The sequence below is a fragment of the Seriola lalandi genome, unplaced genomic scaffold (assembly GCF_002814215.2).
Source record: "Seriola lalandi dorsalis isolate HSWRI2012SDOR001 ecotype SW California unplaced genomic scaffold, Sedor1 jcf7180002054505, whole genome shotgun sequence".
Classification (NCBI taxonomy): Eukaryota; Metazoa; Chordata; class Actinopteri; order Carangiformes; family Carangidae; genus Seriola; species Seriola lalandi.
The window spans coordinates 164,024-177,032 of record NW_019525058.1 but is presented as its reverse complement, the minus strand read 5'-3'; the positions used below and the strand labels follow the sequence as shown (position 1 = coordinate 177,032).

At 41.2% G+C, this 13,009-nt stretch overlaps 1 protein-coding gene across 1 annotated transcript; it reads right to left on the bottom strand.

Annotated features, from left to right (window-relative positions):
• Positions 1-403: 403 nt before the first annotated feature.
• On the bottom strand, positions 404-12,495 carry zdhhc18b (zDHHC palmitoyltransferase 18b). Its single transcript, XM_023413222.2, has 9 exons — positions 11,651-12,495; positions 10,871-11,031; positions 8,525-8,674; positions 8,213-8,350; positions 7,770-7,821; positions 7,559-7,661; positions 7,129-7,238; positions 6,287-6,389; positions 404-2,999 (listed from the first exon to the last, which is right to left on the bottom strand). The coding sequence occupies exons 1-9, from the start codon at positions 11,899-11,901 to the stop codon at positions 2,676-2,678; spliced, it is 1,392 nt and encodes a 463-aa protein (XP_023268990.1). The 5' UTR covers positions 11,902-12,495; the 3' UTR covers positions 404-2,675.
• Positions 12,496-13,009: the final 514 nt, after the last annotated feature.

Here is a 13,009-nt window from a genome sequence, read left to right as displayed (position 1 = left end):
CCTGAAAACACCTGAGCACAGCTTGGCTTTGCATTGTTTCCCTACATGAGCGACAGAGTAAAAAATGTTTACAGCATTTTCATTTAATTTTCAACTAACCAATCGAGAGAGAGACATCATACTAAATTCTCTAATTTCAAGTGTTTCAAGTGTCGTGTTTACAAATGAGGAGAGGAAGACAAAGAAAAGCAAAGTAATTAGGCGACAAGAGATGAGGATGGTGATAAAAAAAATTTAAAAAAAAATAAAAAGCCTGAAACTCAGTAGGTGTCTGGAGTGTTTAGTGCACTGGTTTGACTGTGAATGTATTATCTGACTGCAGCTGCATGTGTACAGGCCATCGCTGCCACCTAGTGGTCGGTCGTAGCATTTCGGAGGAATAAAAACATTCACTTCATGGAGGTTTGTTCTCCTTTTTTCTTTATTTTCGACAGTAGCATTGGCTTAAATAACCACACAGTTTGTACAAATACAGTACAAGTGTTTCTCCTCACGAATGCATTGCTTTGCATTCACTCTCACTGATAATCCAGAGGATGCTGGGATGACTGCTGATGACACACTGAATACTCCACATGAAGTGATGCTTCTCTACTCAGTGTTAACACTCTTTAGGTGAGCTACAGACAAACAGTGTGTGTGTGTGTGTGTGTGTGTGTGTGTGTGTGTGTGTGTGTGTGCATGCCTACGACATAGTGCCTGGGGATGAGTCGGGTCGTTGCATTTTTGTGCAGCTATTGCCATCAGGTTACAATGTGGATTAACATGATATATGTCACATAGAACTTGCATATTGAATACCTAATCCCTACAGCTTTCCACCTGAGAACAAATCAACACGTCCACCATTCACATACATCGTTTAGATTTGTCAAAGCGCACAAAGTAAAACGTTTTTTTAAGGAGGAGAGGACAGGTATTGCTGTTGCTGAGACAAAGTGCGAGCAGGAAGCGGACATTTGAAACAGAGCTTTAAATTTTTTTACTGTGTGACATTAATGATCAACACAAGCAGGAATGAGTAACGCTGCTTCAGCTACACAACTATGGTCATGAGTCCAAAACACGGCTCTCCTCCGAGAAAAAAGAAAAACAAAAAAGGCGGTGGAGGTCCTCTGAGGAGTGTGATGTGACGTTTGAATGGATTTAAATAAACAAAACCAAAAAATAAAATAAAAAAATACCATAATATACGTCTGTAGTCGTTATCATGCAGTTGCATTCACTGCCATTTTTACAGCACGGAAATCTGAACGACGGTACACACCAATACCACTGATACACACTGAACCCACTGTGCTGTTTGTGCGAAGTTAAAGGAGAAATCCACACAAAAACAAAATTCACACCGTTTTAAAATTATGTGACTCATAAACTCAAGACAGTTCAACACCTATTTGATATTTTGGAGCAAAGTACTCCACAGTTCTCCTCACTCTCTTTGCTTTCTGTATGTTTTTTAAATGCACTTCAAGTACTCTGTCACTGAACTACTGCCTGGCTCATGGTTTTCTCTGTTTCAATTAGTTTATAGTAATTTGATTTCATTTCATTTCCCAGGAACTATGTTGGCATAGCAACAAAGTGCTGTATCTCGGATCTTGGTGAAAACTGAAATGATAAAGATATTCGGCGCTCAAGATTAGGTAAAAATTGCAAGACACAAAGTTGAGTCTGAACACATCTGAAGTCAAAGGTCAAAGGTGTGAGTAACATCCTGTTGTTATAGAGACGGGTGAAATAAAATTAACAGTTTAAAATGAGGTAGGGATGCAATCAGTGCATCAAGTGCTTGTCTGATTGTCGGTTTTGATGATGTTCGACAATATTTTCATCAAAACACCAAACAAGGGAACGTCTTCTGGAAGAATGTCGTTCATCCCTCCGGCAGAGTTTCTATGACGATGAGTACTGAAAGTGTTTTCACTAAAACAGTGAGTTTGATTTTGAACACTGAGCGTTCGATATGAAAATAGACGCCGCCACATGGCCGCTTTCTAAATCCCCATGACTTTTTCCATTATTCACCGTCTATATATCGCAACATGTCAACATCATCAGCACAAACTGTCGCTATGCTATTCAACTTAAGGAGAAACTGGCTCAGATTCACGCTATAAACCGAGCCGCACAGTACTATGGAAATGACATTTGTGAATTCTGTATTTGGGATGGACTTTCCCTTTAACCGCAACTTTTTCTCTTTACAGATACTTACAGATTCTGAGCTTCAACCCTCCGCACAAAGCTTTTCAAGCTCCCTGTTACATCAAAGCCACTGTTTCACAAAACCTAGTGGATCTGACATGCTGGTAAAATTCATGTTTCACATGAGAATCATTTGAAAGACATATGGCTCTATCAGTATTCTAGTGCCTCCATCTTTAACATTTCATCTTTTTATGTGCTTTCCATTCTGTACCAAAGCCCCAACCCCTTTACTGTCAGAGTAATCTTCATCCTTCTCCTATTTCCCGTAGGTTGATCTCACAAAATAACATCTCTTTGTGATTGTCATCCCTTTACTCAGCGACGATACCTTGGACTTTCAGAGAGCCAACAAAGAGTAAGAGGGGAAAAGAAAATTGAAATCATACTTGTATCTCACTGTTTTACAGCATGCAAGCTTCAAACAATGTGTGTTTTCACTTGAGAAAGTCGTCATTTAAGGTCGGTCAGTGCAAAGGGGCGAAGCTGGCAGCGTCCGGAGAGGTAGGGGAAACGGGGATGTCGAAGGCGGGGTTGGGAATATGTAAAGCCGCTCGTTTACTCTTCTTCGAGCAGGCCTTGCTGTGACGTGATGGAGAGGCGTCGCCCGGGGAGCTGGCGGCGTGGCGGGCCCCGCAGCTCACGGAAAGCTCCGGTGAGGGGTCAGAGTTCACCGCAGGGCTGCTGTCCGGGCAGGTATGAGCTGTCTGAGGTTTCCCCTGAGGGCACGAGGTGGACAGGAGCGGAGGGAGAGTGGCTGACTCCAGCAGACCTTTAGTTCCCTGTGTGCACTGGGGAAGCGCGAGACAGAGGAGAGCAGACAAAAAAAAAAAAAAAAAGAAAAAGAAAAGACAAACACTGATGAGACGAGCCAGTGAAGTTAACAGGAGGAACAGCAGGGTGTTAAATCACTTCAGTTAATTCAGCAACAGCTGTGCAAGATGAATAAAAGGCAAGCTGGAAGTGTGGGCAGGCCGCTTGAGTGATCTGAAGCAGCAGTTCCCGAATGTTTCATGCCACAGATTTGCATATTCATTAGACCTCTGGGATCATATTTGATAGGTTTTTAGCCCAATGAAGATCTAAGAGCGTTGTCTGGAAGAGCTCAGTACGAAATGATATTTTTTTTTTTAAAAAGAAAGAGCACCCCATAAATTTTCAAGTTGAAGAAGCAGATGCCGACATAGCCAGACTTTTAGTGGCTATGTATTGATCTCCAAAAACACTGGATCCTACACTTCCCATGATGCAATTCAGCTGCGTATGTTGTACCTGCCTAATAAATGCCCATGTCTTTCAAACTCTCTGCCCCCAGTTTGTAATGAAAGCTTTCTGTTAACAAGAGCAAAAGCTACGCTAGCAACTCTGTACAGCAAAGCCTTAAAGAAGCTGTTTGTAAGTTTTGCTATTGCTACCTAGCCAACGTTAGCATTAACAGCTGTTCACTTACCAGTTTTGCTAAAAGCTTCAGCCATTAAAATATTTTCAATGCAAAAGGGTAAAATAGCCTCTGAGCAGCACTAGTTCTTCAAGGCAGACTGGACGCTACGGTGACTCGGTATCGGGAAAAGTGACGAGACGGGCCGACTAGACTGGAGCTAGGCGGTTAGCATGCTAACTTCAGTAGAAGAAAAGGAATGGAAAACAAAAGGGTTTCTTTCCACTGCTGGAGAAAGCTCTCGGTGAGAAAAGGACTTAAGTTTGATGCTGAACTCACAATGTTAAGTAAACAGCTGTTAATGCTAACGCTGGCTATGTAGCAATAGCAAAATTTATAAATTGCTCATTTAACCTCAAGCTGATGTCAACATGCTAACATGCTAGCATCATGCCACTGATTAGTGCAGCTTTTCACCAGAATTAAACATTTAAATCGACTTCAGCCCTGATGAACTTCAAGATCATACAGCCTTGGGAGCCCATTTTATGTATTCAAGTTTAACTACGTGTTAATTTAAATGTTAATCTGGGTTAGAAAAGTGGCTATTTTTACTATTCACTGTGTTAAAAGCTGTGCATCGCCGCAGTTCAGAGGTCAAGAGGATTTAATTCCAGCTCAGTCAAACTTGCTGTCAGCACACAGAGACATTTCAACGATGGTTTCCAATGTGTCCCTTCGTACCTTCAATCCCTAAACATAGAGGTTAAATTTCTCTCAGTTAATTCCAGTGTTTTATCGATTATCAATAATTAAACGGCTCATCTACAGAAAAGTCTTGTCAGATATCTAATCCATGTATAACAAGTTTTTTTTGCAGGGGCCTTTTCATATATATAATTTTTTTTATATATTAACAGGAGTAAAATCAAATCTTGGCAGATCTGTGGCATGAAAATGGTCAATTTTCAAGCCAATACTGACACAGTATCGTGGAATTATTGGAGCCACTACTAAACACAGTACACTCTAAAATTAAATTATGCACTCTGCAATGTATTCCACATAAAGCAATGCATAGGTAGAGAAGCCAGCCAAGAGGACATGCAGCGGTGGGAGACTCTGCACTCGCTTTCCCTTTCTCTAAAAACAGGCTTACCAAGCTCAAGCCTCGCTTTTCTGTGCTCTAAATGTGGCTAATCAGCCAGTACAGGACACAGCAAAGTCCAGACATTTCTCCTCCTAGTGTTGGTGGTAGGACAGGCACAGAGACAGACCACATACAGAACAGGAAGTTAGGACTGGATGAATGGACACAGTGAACGCACTGATATTGTGACACTTTGTTCCCTTGGAAAACACAATCATACTCTGATATGTAAATTATGAGGCTGGACAAACAAAACAATGAAAGATGAGCACACACACAGATGATGACCTAGAAGGACAAATATGTATGTTTTATTTTATTTTTACTTTTTAATTTGTGATGCATGATAAAAAAAAATATAGAAATATGTATAAAAACAGGATGGACAACAACAACTCAAAAAACAAAAAAAAACAAGGAATAAAAAGGTATGTGGGGAAAAAAATAAGTGGGAAATGATGGATTGATCATTTGGCACTTTAACCTTTAGAAACATGATTGTAAACATAAGACAGGAGAAGAGGAACCAACACAGAATAAAAACAAGGCTTCCCTCACAGCTTCGCAGAGTCAAAGGACGATTTCTACACGCTCACCAACACCCGTCTCAATAACAAAATTAATTTGAGACTAGAAACACTACAGCTTCAACTGGCTTTCAGCTTAATCCCTACACAGGAATAAATATTTTGGTGTAAACAAAAAAAAAAGAAAAGAACCATCTGTCTTCCTAAAGGCCAAACTGCAGCTACTCTACTACTTGATATGAGAGCATTGTGGCTCACGCTGCAACTCGATCTGAACCACAGTCTTGTAAACAACTCTTCAGGCATCACTTTAAACTCCCTTTGTCAGGGAGAACAAGAATGGAGCAGCTCATAAAACACCCTGAGTCAACATACTGCACATGAACTAAATACTAGGTAACATTAAAAATAAAAAAATACATAAGTGAATGCTATTTCTGATGCTTCCTTCAATAGAAACACAAGAGATAACCTGATTTGTTTATCATTATCATTAGATAAACATGACTGAGCTGTTCGCATTAACTGCCTGCAGCAAGTTTTTAAAGACCAACAGGAAATCAAACCTTAATAAATCTTCGTTTAAGAAAATAGTTTCTGTAAAATAGGCCTGTTTGCTTCCCCCACCCCCGAGTGAGACGGGAAGATCGATACCGCTCTCATGTCTGTTTCTTTAACCTGCAATCAGGGAGCTTTGGTTCAACTGATAAGACTCATAAAATTATATTAGCACACGACGTCGTCAACGTATTTCAGAGATAAATGTAAGTCTCGTTTCCACTGAAAGAGGTAATAAATGTTGATATGTAAACCTCTGTCTGTAGTGTAAATACAGAATATGGAGGGATTAACCGATTCACCGCAGTCAAGAACAGGCAGCAGACAGGTGCCAAGGTCGGGACTACAGCAGGCAACAAGGCTTCTGTCAGGCAGAGGAAGAGTTTTGGTGGGAGTTGGGGGGGGTGCAGGCACAGGAGAGAGGGGTTCCTGCAAGCCAAAAGCCAGCTGGGAAGATCCGCCTACCACATTTATCTCGCTTTTAGTGGCCAGAGCTGGCACCTCGATGTCTGCGCCGCCTGTCTGGGCAGATTCGTCCGCGGGCAGGAAACCTCGTCTGTCTATCAAGCTGAGAAAAGGACAGAAACAAGAAAAAGTACATCCTGTTTTAGTCTCCACATCTCATTTTCCCTTAGTAATGGACACTTGCAAACTGTACAGCAACAAAAAACAGACTCTAAAAAGGACATGCCATTAGACCAGCGCATGCAACTTAGAAACATGAACCTTTCAAAATAAGACAGCGTATTGGGGTTTTCAACTGCTGGTCTGAAACAAACAAGCAATAAGAAAAGTTTAGTTGAAGCTGTGGCAAATTTACAGTTTAAAAAGATAAAACAAATGATCAATGGATCAAATGTGTCTCTGATGATGTACCTTACTGTGGGCCACACCTCAACATTTAGAGCGAGACGTTATTGCGGTAAACCGTGATGCCGGGGCGGCGACGCTGACGGAATATAAAACTGTGAGACCATGGAAATCAGTTTACACTTTCATTTGAGCCCAGTCCAGTTATGAATTAGTTATATTTAGAGTCTCAGACGATACGGAGCACCGCATTAACAAGAGATGGCGACTGAATGTCTGATAAACCCACAGTCGAGGCATTTTCATTCACTACCATACAGCTGTGTCTGCGTTTAACGAGTGCTCTGAAGTTTACAATGCTTAAAGAAACTCTTATATTTGAATATCTAATGTGCATTTTCAAAAAACAATAAATATTTTAGTCATAAAAACAGTCAAAGGATGAACTGATAGTAAAGTATATATAGTCTGTATTTGACGATAGACTTGAGACCAACCTCGGTGGCATGGGTCCACAGAGCACAGAGCAACAGTTGATGAAGATGTTTCTGTGACTGTATGGGTTCGTGACATCTTCTCCGCTCTTCCCCGACCAGGAGCCTTTAATCTGGAAGCAAAGCATATAAACACTGGGTTTATATTTGTGGTTGTTATTTCTTTTATTTCTTTTTTCTTTTCTTTTTTTTTTGCAATGATGCATTACTGAATGAAAAATAATCTTACAATTAAAACTTTGTGGGAGCTTTATGTTTCATATTTTAAATTGTTATTTCAACTTTTCCCTGCATTTCTTAAAACTTGGCTCAAATCTGATTCAAGTGTTTTCCTTTGAATTTCAGCAATAAATGCTCTCGACCTATTTCTGTAACACAAGACACCAAAACAAACGAGGGTGCAAACGTTTTCCAAACCCAATGCTTTACTCACGTCTTCATTAGTGGTCAGGTTGGAAGAGACTAAGTATGTATGGAAGCCTGAGAGGCCCAAGATGGACCAGACTGAGAAGAAACATATCACCAGCTCCACTGCAGTGAAAGGTTTTGCGTTAAGGAGAATAAATAAAAACCTACTCACTGACAGTGTTTGTTTCCTCAGGAAATCTTAAAAACACATTTTAACAAAAAGGAGTAAAGGATATCTGCCTGGACTCTCTTGCAGAGCAAACACCAGGCCTTTTCCACCTTGAGCCCCTGAAAGAGAGGAAAGAATAACAGTGACGCTCGACCCCAAGTGTCTTTCTGAATCTATTAGAAGGTGAGAAGGTGTGTAAATTAGATTTTCCTTTCCAGTAATACTCTGGTATGAAGCTCAAATTAGTTCATTTTATTCTGACCCTTCCCTGAGCGGGTGTTTTGGAGAACACTTTGGCAAGTGGCCAAACAGGACCTGGTAAATACTCTGTTCATTGTTCTTATCAGACGCCTGAATTGCTCTGATGTCATCAACCTCACCCGTCTGGTGGAAACAAACACTAACAGTTTCTGGCAGGTGCTGTTTGAGGCAGGTGTGTTAGAAGCTACTATCGGTAAGATCCTGACAAAACCCCTGAAAACGCCTGCAGACCGGAGCATTAACACTCACTCAGCGCCAGATGTGTGGTCACGCAGCCGAAGATAAATGCCGTCAGGAAGGAGAGCGACACGATGAAGGTGTAGAAGAAGCGGTAGTTGCGTTTCCCTACGCAGTTCCCCACCCAGGGGCAGTGATGGTCGAACCGCTCTGAAAGAGACGAGCACCGTGATATTTTAATTTAGAGGAATGGTTTCGACACGTCATTCAAACCGGTCCTGAACTGGAGTAAAGGAACGGCGCTCGCTGCAGCCTCCCGTGAAGCCTTTATCTATTATTTATTGTCGGCAAATGTCATGGTGCTGGTGTGTGTCCACAGCTCACCCACACAGTTGTCACACAGGCTGCAGTGGGAGGTGCGTGGAGGCCGGAACATCTTGCAGGTGAAGCAGTACTTGAGCTTGACCACCTGCTGGTTGATCACGACCTCCTTGGTGCGCGGCGGAGGCCGATAGCTCGTGTTTCCAGTGTTGTCTGCAGAGGAGGGGACGGAAAAAACACACACACAGGGATTAAATTAATCTGATTTACTGATCAGTTGAATTGATCATAAGAGCTAATGGAATGGCCTATCAGAATTAGCACCTACACGCTTGCCATTTATAATGAGTCCAGGAAATATGTTGAAATAATACGAGGAGGAATGCTGCCTGGTTGAGTTCAAAGACAGTATTTACAAGCAGTAGTCTTATAATTTTCAACTTGCAGAGGGCTGTTATTATCAGGCTAGTCACACTGGCTTTTTCAGCAAATTTCCCACCTTTCACCACAGTATGTGAGTAAATTTTTCCTGGCAAAATCCGGTCTGACCAGAACGACAGCGAACGACAACATTCACCTTCATACACTCTTACTAGTGCAGCGTGCAGTGACATTACATAATTCCCAATCTAGCTCCACGCGACGTCAACGTAGGCACAGGAGTAAATGAAAACTCCAGTGTAGCTTTCAAGGGTCTTTAACACGTTTTATAATTTTCTCCACGTGCTTTCAGAGAGCTCAGACACAAATACAACACAACAGCCCTGCCATAACATCTGTCTTTTAGTGCCATTGGAAATGTGTACATAATTTTATATTATATTTTGGTGTTTCTATTTTTTCCTGCTTCCCATTGATTTACATGGGAGGGGAGCTAATTATTAAGAAACACCTGTGAATATAATGCAGTCCAGTACCACACCACCACTAACTACGACATCAGTACATAAATATATAATTCATTTAACACCTCTATGAGAGTGTGGAAAAAAACTGAACATTATAAACACTTTCTTAAGTGTTGCTTTCCCAGTGTGAACACACAATGTACTTAAACCTTAGAATTAAAATTAAACAGTGACACTGTTTACCAACAGATTCAAATCCCACTATTTACAAATGCTCTGCACCTTTTAATGAAGTTTTAATGAGATCAGTAATAAAAGCTGAATGATATGCAAAAAAAAAAAAAATCATATTGTGGTTATTTTGACGGATGCTGTAATTGTGATACGAGTTGTGGGAATTTTGTGAATTTAAATATCACAAAATATGAATGCTTCAATTCTAATTGTACGTTGTGGCACATTTTATCTCTATAAATTGCAGCTCCTGTGATTTGGATATTGTGATTATGACAATATTTGTATTGATTGTTCAGCACTATCAGTGATCAAATCCAGCCTAAGACACCTGTTCAGAGAAAACAGAGTCAAACAAAATGTCTTAATACATCTCCTTAAAGAAAGAGTGGTAAGTGTATGTCAAGAGTCTCTGTTTCAAAAATAGCAGAACAGTTGGGTAATGTGAACGTCTTACATCACCACTGCCTAAACTTTGGTCACGAGTAGGAGTTTGCAAGGTGCACATGAAGCCAGCTTTAAACACGAAGGTCATTATACTGAAGCATGCCATATGGAAAGGGAAGGTAATGTTGGCAAGACTTGAAACTGATGGTGAACACAACCGACGGAGCGCTGTAAACAGGCCTGTGGTGAAAAGGCAGGACAGATTGCGGTAAAAGAATCAGTGCAGATTCTCGTCAGGAGGGACGACACCTCTCTCAGTCCTGAAATAGTTCAGACCGAATCGAGGAGCTTAAGAAGTCAAGAGGAAACCTTTCCGTCAGAAAAATGACCCCAATGGCTGCCAATGTAACATTCATTACACTGAGCCACGAACAAATTAGTCTTTTCCAAATTTCTCCATCTGTGTCAAAGGTTTCATCATCATTAAAACTAAATTGGCACCAGCACGAGCGATGACTGCCCTATTAGAATTTGCCTGATGTTTCGATTTCAGAGTAAAACAGCCGACGCTAGCAGAACAATGCCCTCAATCTCAACTGCGAATTGTGCTCTGAAGCAAAATAAACTAAGCGAAAGCTCTTATGACAGCGCTGAAAATAGCACGTCCTTGAAGTTTGACATAATCGAATGCTACTGAGCAGAGGGTAACTTATAAAGAAAGTGAGCCGAGCTTAAGCAGTTTGCAGTTAGGGATCAAGTTCCCTTAAGGAAATATTAAGGCCTCATGGAAAGCTCTGGTGCTGGTGGTGGTTTAAATTCAACTGGCAGGAATGACACTCCGGGGAAAAACAGTCAGCCGTTTAAAAACTGTAATATTTTATGATGTCAGAAGCATTTAAAACATCCATATAGTTCAGTTTGTGCCCGAGTTGGCCCTCACCAATCTGTTTCTCAATGTCCGCAGCCTCGTCTGGCGTCGCTCTGGGCAGGATGCCGGGATCAGTGAAGCTGGTCTGGAGCAGGGTGATGACCACAAACACAAAGAGGACTCCTCCAATAACGGGTATGCAGCTGGTCAGGTGTTTGACCAGGAAGGGACAGCTGTGATATCGGGGGCAGCCACAGACAAGGGAGAGGACGAATTACCAAGATACACTGACCATATCAAAAGGATTGGAAACCATCAAAGCAAAGTCCTGTCTCATATAACTTAACCTCCTTTTCCTCCCACCAAGGAATCTAGCTTTAATTAATATTCTGTGCTTTTAATCACCATCTTGATCCCTGGAGACAGAACACACTTTCTCTACACTGATAAAGAAAAAGCACTTTTCATAATCAAGCAGTATTCCTGTTATTTCCTATTATAAGAGTACATATTATGTCACATTAATGCTCTGATATTCGCAAGACTGCATTATGTATTTAAGATATTTTAAGTTGAATTGGGGATTGGTAAAGAAATTACTATTGTTTAACATGAATAATGATTTTATTAAGAATCGTTAGGACCTGCTCTACAGTTCGGTGTAGATCTAATACACCAGATTAATTTAAACTCAATTAAATGTCAATTTATTGATCTGATTTAGCGCTCTCTCGCTGTAATAATCTGGAAGGTGAGACGTATTCAAATGTCTAGATATTTCATACGGACAACGACTGGACAAAGCTTGGTGTTATGTCTGAATCGCGGAGCTATCATGAAGCATTAACTCACTCAAATATAAAGAACAATCCACTTGTGACGAGGATGAGGCCCAGGGTGAGGGGCAGGACCCCGCTCTGCCGGGCCACGATGATCCGTCCCCCGCAGAAGAAGCGATTCTTTCCGGGGAAAACTTCCCACTTTCTCCTCGGTCTTCTCGGCTCCTCTTTCTTGTCACCCTCGCTTCCATGGTGAGGCGGAGGGGTCGGGGTCGGTGTCGGAAGTGCCTGCGGGTCGATCTGCTGATACTCGCAGTTTTTCATGATTTATAATGAAGTTTGGTCGCTCTGTCCCAATTCAGAAAAAATCGGGGCATTTGGCCAGCGATACACAGCATCACCGACACCCGTGTGCTCCGAGGCGGCTGACCGGAGCAAACGTCGTCATTCCACGGTGAATACAAGCTAATCCTTCACTGTGGGTATCCAGTTGTAAATAACCCAAAGACCCCGAGCTCGAAATTACACGCCCGTTACTTTCCATGCCTCTTCATTTATTCATCTTGGAGCGTGTTCCTAGAAATACTCTGGATAAAATTCAAGCAATAGCCCACTACCCATCGTTAGCTTGGTATCCGTGCCATACAGACTAACCAGCTCTGCCAGCGGCGGACTATTTAACATCAGTAAACCCAAAATACCGTTACCACTGCTAGCTTGTTAGCTTGTTTGTCTTGCACATTTTAGCTAAACGTATTTGCTAATATCCAGTTTGTCCTATATGCACAAATGAAATGGAGAACTAAAACTTTGTAATTTATGATGCATATTGCTCTCCTATCACTAGTCCTGACACATTCGTGACTAGTACTGGTTAGCTGCGTTACCATTAAAAAAAAAAAAAAAAAAACGCGTCGTCCGGGAATTTTGGCTTTTGTCAAAATTGACTCAAAGGAAGGATGCATTTCCGGTTAATTTTCTTTCAAAATAAATTTTCTACTAAAAAGTTACATCTTAGTCATAGCGATGACCCTCATAAAAATGGCTGCATAATGTATCGGAATATTTTACACAATTTCGTTACTATATTTTCCTACATAAATATCATTTGTAGACAAATTCCCAAATGTATAGATGCCAAATTGTACAATATCCGGTAAATCAATGCCTCGCTGTGGCTAACTTGACGCAGAGTCATCAAGTGAGGAGTTGCCAACAATATGGCCGGAAATTTCAAAATAAAACTGTAAGAATTGTATGACTGGTTTTGGTGGTTTGTGTTATGGAAAGGGTTGTATTTGATGGTGGCCTTCCTGTCTACATGCTACGTGATTTAAATAAGTTCACGGTGTATTATTATCACGGGAAATCCGTGAAACACACAATTCTAAGCCAAAATCACGGTGGCAATTTATCTCGTGTTTTATTTTTT